Raw genomic sequence first — 20,355 nt, forward strand, 5'->3', positions numbered from 1 at the left:
GGTTTTACTGCTCTTGACTTATTTTTCAGACAGAAAGACAGCAGTGACAGAGATGAGGGCCAGCAGATGGCTTGTCCAGTGGCATGCACATAGTACTGTGTGTGAGGATCTAGGTTCATGTCCCTGGTAACCACATGGAAGTACCTGCAGGGGGAAAGCTTCCAGAGCAGTATGGTGATGTCTCCCTTTCTCTCTCTGTCTTTCTCTCCTTCTTTATCTCTCAGTTTCTCACCCTCAGCTAAACAAGGAAAAAAGTGGCCACAGGGAGCATTAAAATCATGCTGGTACTGAGTCCCAGCAATAACCCTGGTGGCAAAAAAAGAGGGGTGAGGAGAGAGAAAGACACCACAGCATCAACGTTTCTGTCACCCAGCAAGGCTGGGGGGGGGGGGGGGATCAAACCTGGGTCTAGCTCATGGCAAACAAGCACCCTTCCTAGGTGAGCTCTGTTGCCAGCCCTGACTCGTTTCCTTCCAACAGTTGAGGTAAATGCAATCCAAAATAAAGCCAGGATCAATATATGCCCTTTCTTGAACAAAACTGGTCTTAATAAAGAATCATGGTGACAGGTACAAGGAGATTCATTCTTGATCATATCAGTAGTCAAATTGCAGAAGCCAGTTCATCTTAGGAGGGGCGAAAAGATTTGCATATATGACGTCATCCAGAAGTTCCAGCCCCAGAGCATATAAACAGGTGAGTTGTAGGTCTTACCCAGTTCCAGCCCCAGCAAGTTCCAAACAGATCAGGACCATGGCAATCCCTGCTTCCACACTGGTACCACCGGGGCTGTTTTTATGCCTCGGACTGTTGTTTTCCTTTGCCCATGCTAAAGGTTACAATAGCAGTTGCATGGCCTTTAAGGAGATCATCACCTCCTCTGCTCCAGGAATCAATGTCCATCCAAAAGTCTATGAGAGGAACACAAGCTACACAGGTAAGTCGAAGTCACTTTTCTCTGTTGTCTTCTGTCTCTGAGGGAAATTAATGAGAATTTCATAACATTTTCGCTCATCCCTATTCTTGGTGACACAAGATACATGTGGTTTTGTAGCAGATGGGAAGTGGAGGCAGACAGAGAAATAACAGCATGTGAGAAGTGGGCTGGGGGGGACTGCTTCTGCATGTTCTCTGTGAAAACCTGGGCCGTGGAAGTCATCAAGCCCCAGCAGCTAGGTTAACTGAGCCCCAGCAAAGCAACACCTAACCGCAAGTCCTCTAACTTAAATAGTTTTTGTTGTTGTTGTTGTTGTTGTTGTTTGTTTTACCAGAGCACTGCTCAGCTCTGGCTTCTGGTGGTTATGGGGACCGAACTTGGGAACTTAAAAGAGTCTCAGGCATGAAAGTCTTTTGCAGAACAATTATACTGTCAACTCAGCCCTAAAATGGGCATTTTAAATAATTTTGGGGGATAATAATCAGATCATGCCTTTCTTAGGATATCACTGATAACAGATGTCAGAACTGGCCCTTGAATCTTAAGTCTTTTCATACCTAATTGAATGCTCTCCTTCGAGACTTCTAGTAGTATTTTATAAATATCCCTTTGGCAGTCTGTCAGACTTACAAGTCAAGGCAAGTTTATAACAATAATATCTAACAGTTGTTTCATAACAATAATATCTAACAGTTGTTTTCATAATGACCTAGACAGCTGTCATTGTTTTTCTGTAGATGAGACAATAGAAACAAAGATAAAGATGCTAGTGACTTGCAGAGTGAGCTGAATGTTGCAGCTGGGACATGAAGCTGAGCCTTTTAGTTCACAGACCCTGCCTGTCACTCTGCACTGTACACTCCTGAGTTACAGTTTCTTCTTCTAGCGTTTGCCCTTCTTCCGTAGCCAGTCAACAGCGTCAGGTGGAGCCTGATGTAAAGTTTCGAGACCTCCTTTGAATCTGGAGAGGTGGCAGTCGTTGACTATGTGGGTCATAGTCTGTCTGGAGCCGCAGGGGCAGTTCGGGTCGTCTCTGGCTCCCCAGCGGTGGAACATAGCGGCGCACCGGCCATGGCCTGTTCGATAGCGATTGAGGAGGGCCCAGTCATAACGTGCTACAGTAATGAGAACTAACACTCCTGACTCTGTGTTGGCTGCTATTCTATGGGTACACGCTAGTATCTTCCATTTTACAGATGAGAACTGAGAAACAAGAAAGTTACAGCTTCTAAAACATACTCATTTATCTGATGAGAGAACTCGTCTATGTCACATGTGGTGCTAGGGATCAAACCCAGGTCTTACCTATGCAAGGAGTATGTTCTACTGGCTGAGCCACCTCTCCAAAAGAAATGAAAGTTTTCTCCAAGGTCAGCAGTTAAGCAACACAGCTAATATTTGAATAGTAGCCAAGATTTGTCCAGCTCTGTCCAGCCAGGCTGTCCAGTTTCAGAGCCTGTTTTTCATCTACTGTGTTATCCTGCCTCTGTTAGCCACTCTAGCCACATTTTATACAAACCACCAGGATAACGCCACACTCATGCTCTGTAGGTCCCAGGCTTCAGCAGAAGGATAACCAGCCTTCACACACTGATCCCAGCATGTCTTTTTGTTTGTCCTTTGCCACCAAGGTTATCACTAAGACTTGGTGCCTGCATGGTTCTGCCATTCCCAGTGGTTGGCTTGCTTTCTTTTTCTGCTTGCCTGATTTCTGATAGAGGTAAGAGAGAGACACCTGTGGCACTGCTCCACCTATAAAGCTTCCCCCTGCAGATAGGAACTGGGGATTTGAACCTGGATCCTCTCCCATGATAATGTGTATACTCTACCAGGTAAGCTACCATCCAGACCCCCAATATATCTTGTCTTCTCTTTTTTCATAAGAACTAACTGCCCGAGATGTGACAGGACACACTCCCATAGGCAGTAGATCTTGTCCTAGCAGCACAGAAAATATAATCTTGCTTTACAAGGTGAAGACGAGAAGGGTCCACATGTGCCCTTGTGTGTGAGGAAAGATAAGGGCAGGGGGCAGAGAGATTATTACAACAGATTACTACATCAGAAACCTCTGACTTAAGGGACTCGGGTGGTAGTGCAGCAGGTTAAACACAGGTGGTGCAAAGTGCAAGGACCGGCATAAGGATCCCAGTTCAAGCCCCCAGCTTCCCACCTTCAGAGGAGTTGCTTCACAGGCAGTGAAGCAGGTCTGCAGGTGTCTGTCTTTCTCTCCCCCTCTCTGTCTTCCCCTCCTCTCTCCATTTCTCTCTGTCCTATCAAACAACAATGACATCAATAACAACAATAACTACAACAATAAAACAACAAGGGCAACAAAAGGAAATATATAAATATTAAAAAAGAAAAAGAAACCTTTGACTTAAGGAAACACATCACCAGGTGAGAGATTTTGCTGCTGAACTGAAAGGAAGAGAAACGCAGAGGTTAAAGTTGTGGTGTGTAGATGATGGGTAAGGAAGTAGAATGCCGTATTAGTTGGAAAACAGAAGGAAGAATCAAGAGAACATCCTTAAGACACCCTGAGAGGGAACATTCTAGGTGAAAGGGAGATTACAGCACTGAGAGAGGTGGTAGGTAGAGCAGAGGAAGGGGGAAGGAGGAGTAAGAGGCACTGGGAGCCCACTAAGTGGCAGGGATTTCCCTAATTTCATCTTAGAACAAAAACGTGCTAGAGCTCTAAGGTAACTGGCTTGCTATAGGGATCATTTAGTTGACAGTCAAAATCCTTGGCCCACAGAGATGTGAGGTGCCAGATTCTAACCAAATGTCACTCAACAGGCAACGCAATTTCCTCGTACATCGCCATTGCAGGACTTCCATCAGGTCTTGGAACTTTTTTTTTCTTTTTTGCCCCCAGGGTTATTGCTGGGGCTCAGTGCCTGCACCATAAATCCACTGCTCCTGGAGGCCATTTTTTCCCTTTTGTTACCCTGGTTGTTTTTATCGTTGTTGTAGTTATTATTATCATTGCTATTGATGTCGTTGTTGTTGGATAGGACAGAGAGAAATGGAGAGAGGAGGGGAAGACAGAGAGGGGGAAAGACATATATCTACAGAGCTGCTTCACCGCCTGTGAAGCGACTCCCCTGTAGGTGGGGAGCTGGGGGCTCCAACCCGAATCTTTACACCGGTCACTGGTCCCTGGCTTTGCGCCACGTGCGCTTAACCCACTGCACTACTGCCCAACCCCCATGGTCTTGGAGCTTTTGAGGAGACTGAGTGAGTGCCTGCAGAAGCCAACCACTTCTCCTTATTTCTTATTCTGATTTTTTTTCAATACTTATTTATTTTGGATAGAGACAGAGAGAATTTAAAAGGAAGAGAGAGAGGGGAAATTGTAGCACTGCTTCATTACTCATGAAGCTTCTCCCCCCACCCCCACCCAGCAGTTGGGAGATCGGGACTTGAACCCAGGTCTTTCCACACTGTAATTTGTGCACTCAACCAGGTGCACCACCACCTGGCTTCTTCTGTTTTGTTTTTATTTCAGAGTCTGTGTCAACACTGATAAGTTTTGTATAGATAGTTGGGCAGATCCCAAGACATCTGCAGTTCTGGCATTATCTTCACAGGGCCATTGGGTCTGTGTTGGTATCAGTGAAAGACGCCCATAATGCAATAGCAGTTGTATTGTTGGGACTGTACTGATCAAGTGTCCTCTGCCTCTGGTTTTATTTATTTATTTTTTTGACCAGCACTGCTTAGCTTTAGCCTATAATGGCGCTGGGAATTGAACCTGGGACCTCAGAGCCTCAGGCATGAAAGTTGTTTGCATAACCATTATGCTGTTTCCTCAACCCTGCTGTGGAAAAGAGGGATGAAATGTGCCTGCCTCATCCCCCTGAAGCTTCAGCTTGAATAGCACTATATCATGCTGCAGCTCGACTTTTCCCTCTGCCAGTGAATGATTACTTAGTGCCTTCCAGGTGCCCAGCAAGGGCCTGGCCAGATACACAGATGAAACTACTGTGCAGAGTACCTGTCAGAAATTAATTAAGGGGGGTAGGGTGGTGGCACAGTGGGTTAAGCGCACGTGGCGCAAAGCGCAGGGACCGGAGTAAGCATCCCGGTTCGAGCCCCCGGCTCCCCACCTGCAGGGGAGTCGCTTCACGGGTGGTGAAGCAGGTCTGCAGGTGTCTATCTTTCTCTCCCCCTCTCTCTCTGTCTTCCCCTCCTCTCTCCATTTCTCTCTGTCCTATCCAACAACAAAGCAAGGTCAACGATGGCAATAATAACCGCAAGGAGGCTGCAACAACTAGGGCAACAAAAAGGGGGAAAAATGGCCTCCAGGAGTGGTGGATTCATGGTGCAGGCACCAAGCCCAGCAATAACCCTGGAGGAAAAAAAAAAAAAGAAAAGAAAGAAATTAATTAAGTGCTCAATTATATAGTGTGAAAAACACAAATAGTTTATGAGTGAGAAAAAGAAGGCTAAACTGGCCTGGAGGTAGGACATAAGCAGAATCTTGATGCATACACAGAGATAGGATGTGTGAAGAAAAAAAAAAAAAAAGGAAGGGGGGAAGCTGAGCAGTGGCACACCTGGTTGAGCACACACATTACAGTGCACAAGGATCCAGGTTCAGGCCTTCGGTCCCCACCTGTGGGGGGGAGGGAAGCTTTACAAGTGGTAAAGCAATGTTGCAGATATCTATCTCCTCCTCCCCTCTCAACTTCTGTCTCTATTAAAAATAAATTAAAAATATTTTTTAAAAAAGGAAGAAAGGGAAGGAGGGAGAGAGGAGGGAAGGAAGGAAGGAAGGAAGGTAGGAAAGGCAAGCTCTAGACAAAAAGTAACACTGGCCAGGGGCAGATGTGAGCTTGAAGCATCAGCAGAACCAGAGGAAGACCAGCTGCCCCTCAACTGGGAGGGCAGAAAGCAGAGAGCAGAGTGAGGCAGTTCCTGACAAATCCACACAGTGGCTGCTATCAATAGAACAGGGGCTGAAGTATCAAAGCAGCAATGTTTAGATGCTCCAGAAAGAACGCTTCAAACATTTCATTTTACTTAAAATATTTATTATCTCAAAAGAAAGAAGGAGCACGAGAGAAGCAGAGCACAACTCTGGCACGTGTGATGCCAGGGATTGAATTCAGGACCTTATGCTTAAGAGTCCAGTGCCCAATCTACGATGCCACCTGGCCAGCCTCCCTTTGAAGGTTTTAGAGATGAGTGTGTCCTGATGGGAGTGTTGTATGTAGATTTCTGGTCCGGCCACAGCATGAAGGGTGGAGAATATGGGGAAAGGAGGAAGGCAAGAACATGCCCGTGTGAGAGCTGACTTGGTGACTATGGAGATGACATCACTGATCGTCACCATCCCTGCACTCATCTAGGACAAGTGTTAGGCTCTTGCAGAGCAAGTCAGGGCTTGAGAGATCTGGCTCGACTCAGCTTGTTTCATAAAAACAAACAAAACAGAAATGTTCTGTGTTAGAAATAATAACATCCCTGGGCCAGAAAGACAGCTCACCACATGGTCCTATGACAAAGGAAGTACTTGTGCAGTGGTCTCTCCCTCTACCTGTCTCTCTCTCTCTCTCTCTCAGTCTGAAAAATATAATGAAAAAAGTAGCTCATAACTATGAGATCACACACATGCAAAACCCCAGCTCCACACACGCATGCACACACAAAAATGTAATAACAAATTCAAATAATTCAACACCTACCATCGCTTAGTATTTACATTCTTCTCTCTACTACTCCCAAGAACTTGTCAAGATAAGGTATCATAAGCTCAATATAATGGGGTGATGACATTATCTCCAAATCTAGAGCTAGGGCAGGTGCAAAGTGGGAATTTAATAATTATTTGTGAAGTGAAATGATTCAAGAGTGAATGATGAACTATAAGGAAACCTAGGCTCAGAGATGAAATGACTTGGTCTTAAATGTTAGAGCTAGAATTCAGATCTAAGGCTGTCTGACCCTATTGTGCTACTTGATCAGTTTCCTCTACTTTGTGAAGGGAAAAAAAAAACATATTTGAGGAGCTCGAGTATTGGTGCGCCTGGATGAGTTCACATATTACCATGTGCAAGACCTGGCTTCAAGTCCCCAGTCCCCACCTATAAGAGGAAGCTTCAAAAGCAATGAAGCAATGCTGCAGGTGTCTTCTCTCTCTCTTTCTCTCTCTCTCTCATTCTTAATATTTATTTTTATATAGATACAGAGATAAAGAAAGAGTGGCTTATGGTGGTGCCGGGGACTGAACCTGAGACCTCAAAGCTTCAGGCATGAAAGTCTTTTCCATAATCATTAAGCTATCTCCCCAACCTCCTCTTCCCCCTTTCTGTCACCCCTTTCCATCTCATTTCTCTGTCTCTAACCCCCCTTACTCCCCCCACACACACACAACAAGAAAGAAAAGAAAAAGAAATAAAGTTTTTGAAAGAATTTTGGGCAATGAAGGGACATGGAGAGGTATGCATTTAAAAGGATTTTTTTTCTTTGTTCTATTTTTTTTTTTTTTTTTTTAACCAGAGCAAAGCTCAGCTCTAGTTTATAGTGGTGCAGAGGATTGGACCTGGAACTTCAGAGCCTCAGGCATGAGAGTCTGCTTGCATAACCACTATGCTATTTCCAGCACCCTAAAAAGAACTTTCTTTTTTTTTTCCTTTGCTTCCAGGGATATTGCTGGGGTTCAGTGCCTGAACTACGAATCCACTACTCTGCTTCACCGCTTGTGAAGCGACTCCCCTGCAGTTGGGGAGCCAGGGGCTCCAACCAGGATCCTTATGCCAGTACTTGCACTTCATGCCATGTGTGCTTAACCCACTGCACTACTGCCCAGCCCCCCTAAAAGGAACTTTCTATGGGCGGAAGTGCATAGATGAAAAGATTCTGAAATTTCTTCCCCTTTACATGTTAGAATGCTGACAATAACAACTAACTGGCCAGATCACAAGGGCAAAAGTACCCAAGTGAAGTCAGGGAGCCCTAAGGGCTGATATACAGGGGCTGTGGAAATGGCTCAACTGGTAAGCAATAGCCTTGCATGCCTGACCTTCCCAGCTTGGTCTCTGGCACTGCATATACCACAGTGGTGCTCTGGCTTGTCTCTTTCTCTGTCTCAACTGAAATTCTTTCCCAAGTAGAGTAAGAACTTTATTTTATAAATTTTAGCATTTGGTTGGGAAGGACCTAAGTTGGAGATGAAAGGCTTTTGCAGATACCTACCACAGGTAGATGAGCTATTGAACCCATGTATTAACTGTAAATGTACTGTAAACCATTATCCCTGAACCCAGTAAGATGACTGGAAAAAGAAACTAGAAACAGGGCAAAATTAGTAAACAAACACTTAAGAAAAAAAGGAAGGAAGGAAGGAAGGAAGGAAGGAAGGAAGGAAGGAAAAACTATGATTTACAAATACTTAGAGCTACAAGTCCCCACTGCTACCTACACCTTCCACAACAGAAACAAATGCATCAGCATATGTGGTGCTAGGAAGAGTACTTGTTTTCAGAAAGCACTTCCCAGGGGTGCTCAACTCTCTCACATCAGCCCCTTTGCTCCCTGAACTCCACGCCCTACTCCCACCCCCAAAGAAGGCAGAACAGGCACATACCCGTTAACTGGTAGACGCTGACCAGGCTCCAGAGATAAAGAGCCAAAGACTAGGCTCAGTGTCTAGGTCTCCTTTTGTCTACTATTTACTGTAGAACATTTGGGAAAACATTTAAAGAAGAAGAAGCAGGGGGGGAGTGCCAGTAAGAAAAGAAAAATCACTGCAACCCCACTACTACGACACTGCGGTTAATATTTTGATATAGTCCCTTCCAGACCTTTTTCAACTCCTTTTGTGAAACTTAAATCACACCATATGTACAGACTGTGTGTAACTTCCTTTCTTCACACTGAATTTAGATTCCATGCCCTGCACTCCTTGTCTTACTGCACAGTTAACTGACTAACCTCCCTGTCACTTCCTCCTAGTGTCAGTTCCTGTGGATTTGAACATCACCGCTGTGGTCCTGAGGGCAGTGGACAAGAACAAGAAGTCAGCAGGCTCCTGGGCAGCAGCTGACGAGTACTGCAATGACAGTGTTGTGTATCTTGTGAAGGACACCAATAGCTTGTCCATCATGGCCACCTGGGACTCTCCCCTTTCCCCAAACATAACTACAGTCGAGCTACAGTAAGAATCTCTTTGTGTGGCTTGCTTTGGGCTTGTATATTTTCATTTTGTTTCATTTTGTGTTTTTACAGTTCCATGCTGACTCTGGAGAACTCAAATATATGATCCAGATATGATATGGAGAGTGTAGTAGTTGTACTACTTTTCTGTCTCCACATTCTTTTTTCTGTCTTTCTTTTCTCTGTAGATGTACACACACACACACACACACATATAGTACACTTAATATAAACATAGTATAAAAGAAAACCTAAGGGGCCAGGTGCAGCAGGCAGGTTAAGCGCACATAGTACAAAGTGCAAGGACCCACACAAGGATCCCAGTTCAAGTCCCTGAGTCCCTACTTGCAGGGGTGTCGCTTCACAAGAGGTAGAGCAGGTCTGCAGGTATCTATCTTTCTCTTCCCCTTTCTGTCTTCCCTTCCTCTCTCAATTCTCTCTGTCCTATCCAACAACAATAGCAATAACAACAACAAGGGCAAAAAAATGGGAAAAATGTCTTCCAGGAGCAGTGGATTTGTAGTGCAGGCACTGAGCCCCAGCGATAACCCTGAAGGCAAAAAAGAAAAACTAGAACTGAAAAGCAGGAGTAAAAACAACATAAAGTACACACATGCATAGATGCAGACATACATACACAAAACCAGATTTCATTCAGGACTACTGCAAGAGGAGAAAAAGAGTTTCAGAGAAACAGACTCAACTCTGAATACAATGCCAGCAAATAGGGGCTAATAGCCAAGGAGCGGAGCAGGGTGTGTCAAGGGATGGAATATTACTAAAAGGAAAATAGGGTAAGGGGTAGTCTAGCTAAGCTGATCTAACAGGATTCCACCTGAAGGCAGATAAGGATGACTGTATCACCTGAGGGATGGTAGAGAATGAGGAACTCAGTCTATAGTAAGGACCATCAGATATGAGGGTGAAAGTTTACTGCTAAACTGACTCAGCAGGGTTTTGCCAAAACCTGACTGCACAAGGAAGGACACAGGTGCATCGAATACAAAGTTCCAGAACCTGACTAAAGTTTGCTCAAGCACACAACCTTTGACGCTAGGCTTCTATTTGTTTCAGATTCTCCATATTCAAACTGGAGGATCGTTTTTTTAAGACACAGATTTGTTTTGGAAATGCCTTGCCAGTAGGTTGTGTGATAATTATATAATAAAATTGGCTTCCTATTGCCACACAAATGGACACACTAAGCTTTTGAGGCAAGGAAAATTTTATACTTTACTTTTTAGAGAGTAATTTAATAAGAAAGAATAGAACCAATCGCTCTGGCATATGTTGTGTCAGGGATCCAACTCTAGATCTTATGTCTATAATTCCTGCATTCACCACTAAACCATTTTCCCAGCCACTCCCACCACACTTTAACAATCAACCTTTCTACCCATCAGAGACTTGTTTCAAGTCTACTTTAGGAACCAAATGCTGCCATTCTGTACTGCATGGGCAAGGGTGGTTTTGTTGCTATTGCTTAGGCAGTACTGGGGGAATGAACTCAAGGCCTGGCACATGTGAGAGGCTGCTGAGCCTCTCAAGTCCCATTTTTCACTGAGAGGGGGGTGAGGGAGATACTATAGCAGAGCCCTCTGGTCTTGGAGCTCCTCTGGTGTTGTCCATAGGAAGGGCAGATCTGACCTCTAGGCCTTCACCACTATGTATAGCCATCAGGACTCTGTGGACAGTGGTCATGCCGTCAACCTTCCAGTCCTCTCCTGCCAAACCCCGGGTCTCATCAGAACTAACTGCACTGAGAGGAGGTATTAACAGAGTGACTCCCAAGGGAGTTGCTACAATTTAGCTTCACAAAGACAGCAGTCTCTCAGAAACCAGCCAGGCTAATTAGGGCAATGACTTTCCTTTCATCTCACCTCATTAACGCTTCTACTCACTCCCTACACAAAAGATAAAAAGACAAAACAGTGATAATCTGCACACAGAAACAGCACATTCCTGCTGGCACAGCACCTTCAAGACCCTCCTAATTCCCCACCATGCCAGAGAGGCACTGGCCTCTTTGACAGTTGACAATGTACTCTCCTGGCCCTGGCCAGCAAGGAACACATGATAGCAGACACAGAAAGCAGGGGATTCCATGGTGCAAGGCCCAAGCGAGGTTTCTGCCTAGCCAGAAATAATCAAAGTTACACATCACTGACTCAAGGAAACATTCCCTAAATGCACAGGTCAGGCGAGGGCTCCCTGTTAGTCACAGGAGTGAGTGACTTCTATTACTTCATCAGCACAGATATCACACTTAACATCAATGACTAGTTAGCTGATTAGTCATTTAAAATGTTTCTCTAAGGGTGCCAGGTCCCCACCTGCAGGAGGAAAGCTTCATAAGTAGTGAAGCAGGGCTGCAGGTATCTCTGTCCCTTTCTCTCACTATCTCCCCCTCTCCTCTCAATTTCTCTGTCTCTATCCATTAACAAATAAAAAGAAAAATATATTAAGTTAAAATAAAATCAAATGTTTCTTTAAGCAGATGAGGTGGTGGTGACTCAGTGGGTACAGCTCAGGACTTGCATATAGCAAGATCTGATTGCTAACATCACATATGCCAAAACAGAGTGGTCTCTATCTCTTGTGAAATAAATAAATCTTTAAAATAAAAGCTGTCTCTCTGAAGAGCTTGTGAATGCCAGTAGGTAGGAACCATGCATACTGTCCACCAAGGTCCCCTCCGCACAAGTACAATGACTAGTGGACAGCAAGCTCTCATTAATGAAGTGTTGAATATGTGAAGACTGATATGATAATAGACTTACTGAGAGAACAGAACAGCATGTGTTGAACAAACATTAAGCATCCACTTCTGTGTCAGGAGTGGCTTTAACAATAGCAGTAGCTCTGAATGAGCCAGTCAGCCAGTATGGAGAGGGGCTATTAGCAGTGCAGTAAGGGCAATGTTCTCTAATCGAAGTTTTGTCTGGGTTGATGAAAAAAACAGGAGACAACCTAACAACAGTCACCACTGTGTCTGTGGGAAGATGTAACCGGAACAGATATTATTAGCAGAATTTGGCTTAAACAGGGACCAGGAGATAGCTCACCTTACTACGCACAATGTCCTGGGTTCAAGTCCCAGCATTATATTGGGAGCACCACAGATAGTGGGAGAGGTACTGTGTCTCTCCCTCAAATCAAGAATAAGAAAATTAGCCCAAGGACATCACTCAGTAATGGTATCATGCAGGCAGTGTCTTGGCTTCATTCCTCTGGTGCAACACTAAAAAGTAATAGACAGGGGCCATGGCAGGTTAAGCACACATTGCACAAAGCATAAGGACCAGCTTAAAGATCCCAGTTGGAGCCCTTGGCTCCCCACCTGCAGAGGGGGTGGCTTCACAAGTGAAGCAGGTCTGCAGGTGTCTATCTTTCTGTCCCCCTTTCTATATTTCTGTCCTCTCTTGATTTTTCTCTGTCCTATCTAACTACAACGACAGCAATAACAAAAGCAATAATAAAAAGAACAACAATGGCAAACAAAAGGGAAACAATAGCAGCCAGGAGCAGTGGATTCACGGTGCAGGCACTGTGCCCCAGCAATAATCCTGGAGGCAATAATAATAATAATAATAATAATCTAGAAATAAATACCAGAAGTGTAAATAGGTCTCTGAAGAGTTCACATTGGTCAAACAGGTTGGAATGGAGGATGGATATGATCATGTCTGAATTATGACATGGAAGATCTTAATTAAGGCAATATTAGGAGAGGCCAGTATTTAATGACCTTTTAATTGTGTTGAGGAGAAAGAGGGCACAAAAGGAATTAAGAGGCTGAGGTGAACCTGCAGCTTCCACAGCAGAGATTCTCACCATTATTTCTCATGGACTTTTCCCCCCACAGAGCTTTTGGTGTTGATGCAAAAGGAACGGCAAGATTTTCCTCTCAGGAGCTTAAAGAAGGTAAGTTTCTCTGCACTCTGCTCACATTGCTGGTAATGAATTCAGTCAGCCTGGAGAATTACTTTGTGTGCACCCTAGAAAAAAAAGGAGTCTTGGAGCCAGGCTGCGGTGCACCCGGTAAGGTGCACATATTACCAAGCGCAAGGAACTGGGTTTGAGCCCCCTCCCCCCCCCCACCTGCAGGGGTTTCCAATTCACGAGTGGTGAAGCAGGCCTAACAACAACGCTGCAGGTGTGTGTGTCTTTCTCTTCCCCTGTGTTGCCCTCACCCCCCAATTTCTCTTATCCAGTGCGGGGGGTGGGGGGGGTGTATGGCTGCCAGGAGCAGATCTGTAGTAGTGTGTGCTGACACCAAGCCCCAGTGATAACCCTGGTAGCAATAACAAAGAAAAGAGAAAAGGAATCTTGTGAGGCCAGGCAGTGGTACACATAACTGAGTGCACACCTTACCATGCTCAAGGACCTGGGTTCAAGCCTATGATCCTCACCTTCGGGGGGGGAGGCTTCATGAGCCATAAAGCAAAGCTGTTCTTTTTATTCTCCCTCCTTTCTCAATTTCTCTCTGTTCTATCAAAATTTTTTTAAAAATTAATTTTGAAGGTGGAAAAATGTCTACCTGGAGTGGTGAATTCATTGTGCAGGTGTCAAGTCCCAGCAGTAATTCTGGTGGCAATAAAAAAATAAATAAACAGTCTTGTAGCCATGCACTACTCTGATGTCGTTTGAGTCTCCCAGCACCCTGAGACCTACAAAAGATTAGTTTGATCCTTTATTCTTTACTCTGTGGGAAATTGTTGGGCTAGTGACGCGAGAGAGATGACCCAGGAACTGAGCTGGTGGTGGCGAGGTGGTTCAAATCTTTACTCATTCATACACCCCAGAGTATGAGGTAGAACAGCATGTTAAGGGCACACGGCACAAAGCGCAAGGGCTGGCGTCAGAATCCCCGTCCAAGCGTGTGCACTCTGAAAACAGAAGTCGCAAGTTGGAAACAGAAGTGGCTTGACAGCACCATACATGATTAGAAAAGGGGCGGAGAAAGATAAAAGGGGGCTGGGAAAGGTAGGAACTTGCTTAGCAACTGTTGCGAGGGGTTTAACTGGTAGGATTAATAATACCCTGCAGGCAGGGAGGGTCTTGAGGGTAGGAAAAGAATCTATCAAATGAGCAGAATGGGTGGGGAAATAGGGAGGAGAGCTTAAGTCATTTGTTAGATAAAGCAGAACACTGATAGGTAGATAATAAGAGAGCAGCCATTGTATCAAGGAATGCAGAGCTGCAGAAAAATGCAGGGTTTCTGGAGACAGGGAGTAACTGACAGGGAAGCAGAAACTGAGGTCCATACCTCTCCATAGCTCAACCTTAGCAAGAGAGAGTCTAAAAGGGAAATTCGTTTCCTCAGTTCCCCATTTTTCAATGGGAAGAGCCTCACCATGCTCAACCTGGTTCTCACAGTATTCCCAGGAGAAAATAAAAGGCATCTCTAAGATTTCTGTCAATTCTCAGGGGCCTTATATTCTCAGGGTCACTTGTCCTAACTCTTGCTTCCAAAGGAGTCATTTTTCTATTCAATACCACATAGAACTTTATTTGAAAAGAATCTTTCTCAGTTTCCACAGAGAATGGCCACTAACATGAACCTTTTATAGGTAAAGCAGAGTTTCACCAAAGGAATTTCCACTGATGTTTCACAGTCCCTAACTTCAAGACATCTTGAGGTTCTTCACCCATCCTTCCCTTCTTGTCACTTTCTTTCTTTCTTTAATTGCCACCAGGGTTCACAGGGGCTCAATGCCAGCACTACAAATCCACTGCTCCCAATGGCCATTTTCCCTTTCTTAAAAAAAATATATATATATTTTTTTTTTTTTGATAGGACAGAAAGAAATTGAGAGGCGAGGGAGAGATAGGGAGAAAGATGTGACACTTACAGACCTGCTTCACCACTCATGAAGTTTCCCCCTTGCAGATGGGGAGTAGGGGCTTGAATCTGGGTCCTTGCAAATAGTATTGTGTGTGCTTAACCAGGTACACCACCACCTGGCCCCCCACTTTCATTCTTTCTTTCCTCCCTCTAGGGAGCTAAAGCAAATTCAAGAAATTGAGATTCAAAAAATGAAAGGTCAGTTAAGCTCACAATGAAAGTAAATGCCAAAAACAGGATTCAAATTTCACCTCTTTTCCTTTTTTCCACTTTTCCTAGACTTACATCAAAACCGTAAAGATAATTTTAATGTAGTTTATAAGAGTTCATCAAGAATAAGAAATATTAAAATATTAAGTCTTTCAACTGGGGAGACACCACAATTGTTATACAAAAGACTTTCATGCTTGAGACACCAGAGGTCCCAGGTTCAATCCCTAGCATCACCATATGGAAGAACTGAGCAGTGCACTAGTAAAAAAAAAAAATCCAGATAATCATTCTTCCTTGGGACTCACAAACAATGAAATATATTTAGTACACTGCAAATTTCCTGACAGCCATGAATTGCAAATGTAGTCAAAGAGATCTCTATTTACAGAATCAAATTTTGAAGTGATTTTATGCCTCACAAAACTATTGCATGAAAATCTTCAGTTCAATCTTCCTTAATAGCATCCCCTCTATAAAAAGACAGAGAAGGGTACTGATTTCCCCCTCCAAGATCTTTTTTTTTTTTTTTTCTGGATAGGGCACTTCTGTAATTAAAAAAAAAAAAAAAGAAAAGAAAAGTTTCTACTGGGTACTCAACTCCAATCCAACAAAATTCAGTTGCAGGAACAAAGTGATTGTGTTCAGATTTTCTGTTTCAGTGGTAAAACTAGAGAAATGTTTGCCCTGGGCAAAGGCTTTAGGAGATAAGACAATGTCACAGAATTGTACCTTCCAAGCAAGCTAATGATTCATAGGCATGAGCAAACCATTGAATATTTCCATTCTTTCTTATTGACCTTTCTGTGGTCCATTCAGATCTTGGAGGTATCATTGTCAAACCATAGCTTTTCCAGGATCAGACACCCACACGCTACAGAAGTCTGGTTTCTCAGTCTGGTTTTTCTCTGTTTGGCAACCTCTGAGAAGCAATGTGTGATCAGATCCTTGCAGACAAGAGAGACCAGTCCTCAGAAACCATAAGAGTTTTGGTGGTAGAGGTGTGAGAAGGCCTTTTATCCACATTGTTTATAACAGGAGCGGCCATTCCCAGGTCTGGATGTGACTTACAAACTTTTCATGCAAACCCTGAAATAAAAGTATGCCATTCTGGATTGTATTACCACTAATTACTCTAACACAATACTAAAACACAATGCCTTGATGAAGGCTTTTGAGGGCAGACTAATCCACCCAACAACAGACTCATTAGTTGTATACATTTCTTCTCCGGTTAATACTTTGATTTTTTTACATTCTATTCACTTATTGTATAGAGACAGAGAGAAATCAAGAGAGGAGTGGGAGATAGAGGAGGAGACAGAGAGACACCTGCAACACTGCTTCACTGCTTGTGAAACTTCCTCCCTGCAGGTGGGGACCAGGGGCTTGAACTGGGGTCCTTGTGCACAGTAACATGTGCACTCAACCAGGTGTGCTACCACCCAGCCCCAGTACTTTGATCTTAAGAGTAGAGGTGGTTCTTCTTTGCTATTTCTTGACATCCTGTGGCCCTATAGTTTTCCCTGGTCTACGCAGACCTGGCCCAGGGGAAGTGTTCACTGAATTCTGTTCATGAACTCTAGCTCTAGCATTCTGTCAGATTTGCCTCCTTTCTCTAATGCCACCTTCCCCCCAGCAGAGGTTCTGACGCTATTGCCTCTTTTTTCTCCCTTCAGCGATGACCACGACCTCATCCTCCAAGATCTCGACCACCAGACCAACTACAACCAAAACCGTAACTACAACCCCCCATTCAGACCACACCATCCTACCCAAAAACACAACCACTAGCCCAGCCCAAACCAAAACAAGTACTACAGCCCGAACCCGTTCCACACCCCGATCCACCACAAGCTCTGCCAACAGAGCCTTCCTCAGCCCCATCGCTGATGCTATTCAGATCCTGCTCGTCTTCTTCACCAGCAAAATCCTCTTCTAGAAGGAAGCTAGGGGAACAATGGCTCCTACCCCTTGATGCATCCTCCAACACTGAACTCCAAGTCAGTGCTCCGACATTTGTGTGGAAGATACAACCCTGCAGCCTCTGCTTCAAGTCAAAAGGAAATGATCATTTGGAGAACATAGCTGGTTTACTCTTTGGTGAACTTGGGGCAGACAGACGCTTAACTGGATCTTTCAGGAGATGAATTAGGCATTTTGTAATTACCAAGGCCTGGTCAGGGAGCTGGAATTCTGATTCACACTTGGGACAGCCAATTCCACAGCCAATCTAAACTTTTGTTGATTGCCAAATGATTCCTGAGTCTCAGTGGAAAGAATCTTTCCCTCACTCTCATGATCTCAGATTTCTGACCAAGTCCACTCAGGTTACACAGAGCCTTCTCTGGCTCATGTGACCTAACAAGGAGGAAGGAAAGAACAGAACTGATGCTACTGGCAACACTAGTGGCACATGAAGGGTAAGAAACAGGCATGTGCCCTGCCAGCAGTCAATGATAGGGAAAATATCATGGCATAATATAACATTCTTTTTTGTGTTGTATCAAATAAACTAATACTTCAAACAAGACTAATGTACTAAATCCAAATATAATCCTTTAACAAGTAAGTAACAAGGTTGGGTAGTAGTGCACCCAATAAAGCACACAAGCTACCATGTGCAATGACCTGGATTCAAACCCCTGTCCTGCCCTGAAGGAGAACTTCATGAATGGTGAAGCACACTACAGATGTCTCTCTTTCCCTCAATTTCTCTCTCGTATGGAATGTAAAATTTTTTATTAATATCTTTATTTTACTTGATAGAGACAGCCAGAAATCAAGAGGAAAGGGGGTGACTGAGAAGGAGAGAGACAGACACCTGCAATACTGCTTCACCACTTGCAAAGCTTTCCCCCTCCAAGTGGGGACCAGGGGCTTAAATCCAGGTCCTTAACGCACTGTAATGTGTGTACTCAGCCAGGTGCTCCACCACCCGGCCCCCTCTCCTATGAAATTAAAAAAAAAAAAAAAATTGAACTTACTTTTTCTAAAAAGTAACTAATACAGAGAAAATTTCTTTTATTCATTTATGTGCATATAAAAATAAAGTAGTGAGACTATATGTTTTCAAGCTCTGAGCATAAATTTTTCTTTATTTTAATTTCTCTCAAGCTCAAGCTGATCATTTCCCCTTAGTGGTAATTTCTACTGAGAGAAATGGGCAAAATATTTATAGTATTCATAAGAAAACACAAAGTCTGAAGAAAGACTACTATCTCCAGTAGTGAGATTATAGTAAGTAACGAGATTTTCATTATACTAAATGCTAGGATACCAATATTTAATGAATGAATGTCAGCATACAGTGACTGGCTTGCCTCAGGGACTAGCTGTCAATTTCTTTCTTTCCCTTTTTTTTTTTTTTTTTCCCTCTAGGGTTACGGCTGGGGCTTGGCACCTACACTACAAACCCTGCTCCTATAGCCATTTTTTGTTGTTGTTGTTGTTGTTGTTGTTGTTGCTATTGTTATTGCTATTGGATATGACAGAGAAAAACTGAGAGAGGAGGGGAAGACAGAAAAGGGGAGAGAAAGACAGACACCTGCTGATCCCCCACACCCCTGCAAGTAGGGAGCTGGGGGCTCAAACCAGGACCCTTTGACAGTTCTATGCTTCGCACTATGTGTGCTCAACCTGGTATGCCAGCACCCAGCCCCCAATTTCTTCCTTTTCCTGGTGAGTAGGTCATAGTTTGTTTTCTTACCCCTGTAATTTAGTTATTGATGTTAAAACTAGATATTTTGATTGTTATAATGCAGTAACTCTGTAAATCAAATCCTTCCTTTTGCCCTAGGTCTGTTGTTTGTTGAAGCTGCAGTCTTCCATGTTTAATGACTTTGCCAAGATATCTGTGGAAAGACTGTATTCTTTCTTTTGTTTTAGTAGACTATGCATAGTGTTGATATACAATTTTACACCTCCTCAAAATGTGTGTGACCATACATCATCTACCACGAAAGTGCCAATTTCCCTACACCGTAGACAGATGGACCCCCTCCCACCTTTCAAGCAGTTGAATTCTTTGTGATGGCTACGCAGCAACCTGACTGATTTCTCAACACAAGTTAGCAGCCTCTGACATAAGAAAGTTAACTCTGACAGTTTTCACCCGCTCAGTCGTTACTTCACAGGGAGGGTGAGTTCTCAGAGATGTTTACTTTGACAGTACTCAGCTTCCACTATTAACATCAGCCTAAGCACTTTACATCCATCATCTCCCTGAATCCTCACAACAACCCTATGAGATATGTCTACTTTATACATATGGACACTCAGGCAAAAAGACAGAAAAATAATTTGTCCAAAGTCACTGAGTAGATACAGGTTTTTTGTTTTTGTTTTTTTTGAGAGAGAAAGGGACCATAGCTCTGAAGCTTCCTTCAGTACAGTGGAGGCTGGAATTGCACTGAGTGGTAAACTAGGTAAAGAAGTACACTATCCATGTGAGCTGCTTCGCCAGCCCAAGAAGCTGAGTTTCAAAAAGGTCTATTTCATTTTCAGCCTGCTCACGGGGTGGCTTCTATATCACCTGGGATCCCCAGAACTGGCTCTCCTGGGTCGTCATATAACTAGGAGAGGATGTGGGTGCCAATGAAAAAGAAGAAGCAGGGGGTAGGGCGGTAGCGCAGCGGGTTAAGCGCACGTGGCACAATGTGCAAGGACCGGCATGAGGATCCCAGTTAGAGCCCCCGACACCCCACCTGCAGGGGAGTCGCTTCACAGGTGGTGAAGCAGGGCTGCAGGTGTCTATCTTTCTCTCCCCCTCTCTGTCTTCTCCTCTTCTCTCCATTTCTCTCTGTCCTGTCCAACAATGAGCAACATCAACAACATCAATAATAACCACAACAAGGCTACAAGGGCAACAAAAGGGGAAGAAAATGGCCTCCAGGAGCAGTGGATTCGTGGTGCAGGCACTGAGCCCCAGCAATAACCCTGGAGGCACAAAAAAAAAAAAAAGAAAAGAAAGATAAGAAGCAGGCTGCATGCTCCAACAGTCACCCTCCATGCCCTCCTCCTCTACCACCATCACGAAGGTTAAACTGCTGTGAATCCTAACCCGGTGAGCCAGGAACAAGTTTCATGCATATTTTTCACTCATATTCCCAATCTGGCACTCATCTCAGGTTCAGTGTGGAAGGTATAACAAATATTGGAATCTCAGCAGAAATGCTCTCAGAAGCTGTAAAACATT

The 20,355-nt window shown here is 44.0% G+C and overlaps 1 protein-coding gene and 1 long non-coding RNA gene across 2 annotated transcripts in view; one reads left to right on the forward strand and one right to left on the reverse strand.

The window, feature by feature from the left end:
* The window catches only part of LOC132535003 (uncharacterized), a 175,539-nt gene that overhangs the window by 151,408 nt on the left and 3,776 nt on the right, over positions 1-20,355 (reverse strand). The gene's annotated exons all lie outside the window — the stretch shown is intronic.
* PLET1 (placenta expressed transcript 1) lies at positions 736-17,691 on the forward strand. The gene is made up of 4 exons (XM_016194757.2): positions 736-937; positions 8,900-9,101; positions 12,966-13,024; positions 16,838-17,691. The coding sequence occupies exons 1-4, from the start codon at positions 754-756 to the stop codon at positions 17,098-17,100; spliced, it is 708 nt and encodes a 235-aa protein (XP_016050243.1). The 5' UTR covers positions 736-753; the 3' UTR covers positions 17,101-17,691.

The sequence above is a fragment of the Erinaceus europaeus genome, chromosome 20, assembly GCF_950295315.1.
Source record: "Erinaceus europaeus chromosome 20, mEriEur2.1, whole genome shotgun sequence".
NCBI lineage: Eukaryota > Metazoa > Chordata > Mammalia > Eulipotyphla > Erinaceidae > Erinaceus > Erinaceus europaeus.

What these genes read in the sequence shown, in the direction of transcription:
- PLET1 (XM_016194757.2), top strand. Translation starts at nt 754, where the DNA reads ATGGCAATCCCTGCTTCCACACTGGTACCACCGGGGCTGTTTTTATGC. An exon ending in GAGGAACACAAGCTACACAG is followed by an intron (nt 938 to 8,899) that starts GTAAGTCGAAGT and finishes ACTTCCTCCTAG; the next exon opens with TGTCAGTTCCTGTGGATTTG. An exon ending in ATAACTACAGTCGAGCTACA is followed by an intron (nt 9,102 to 12,965) that starts GTAAGAATCTCT and finishes TTCCCCCCACAG; the next exon opens with AGCTTTTGGTGTTGATGCAA.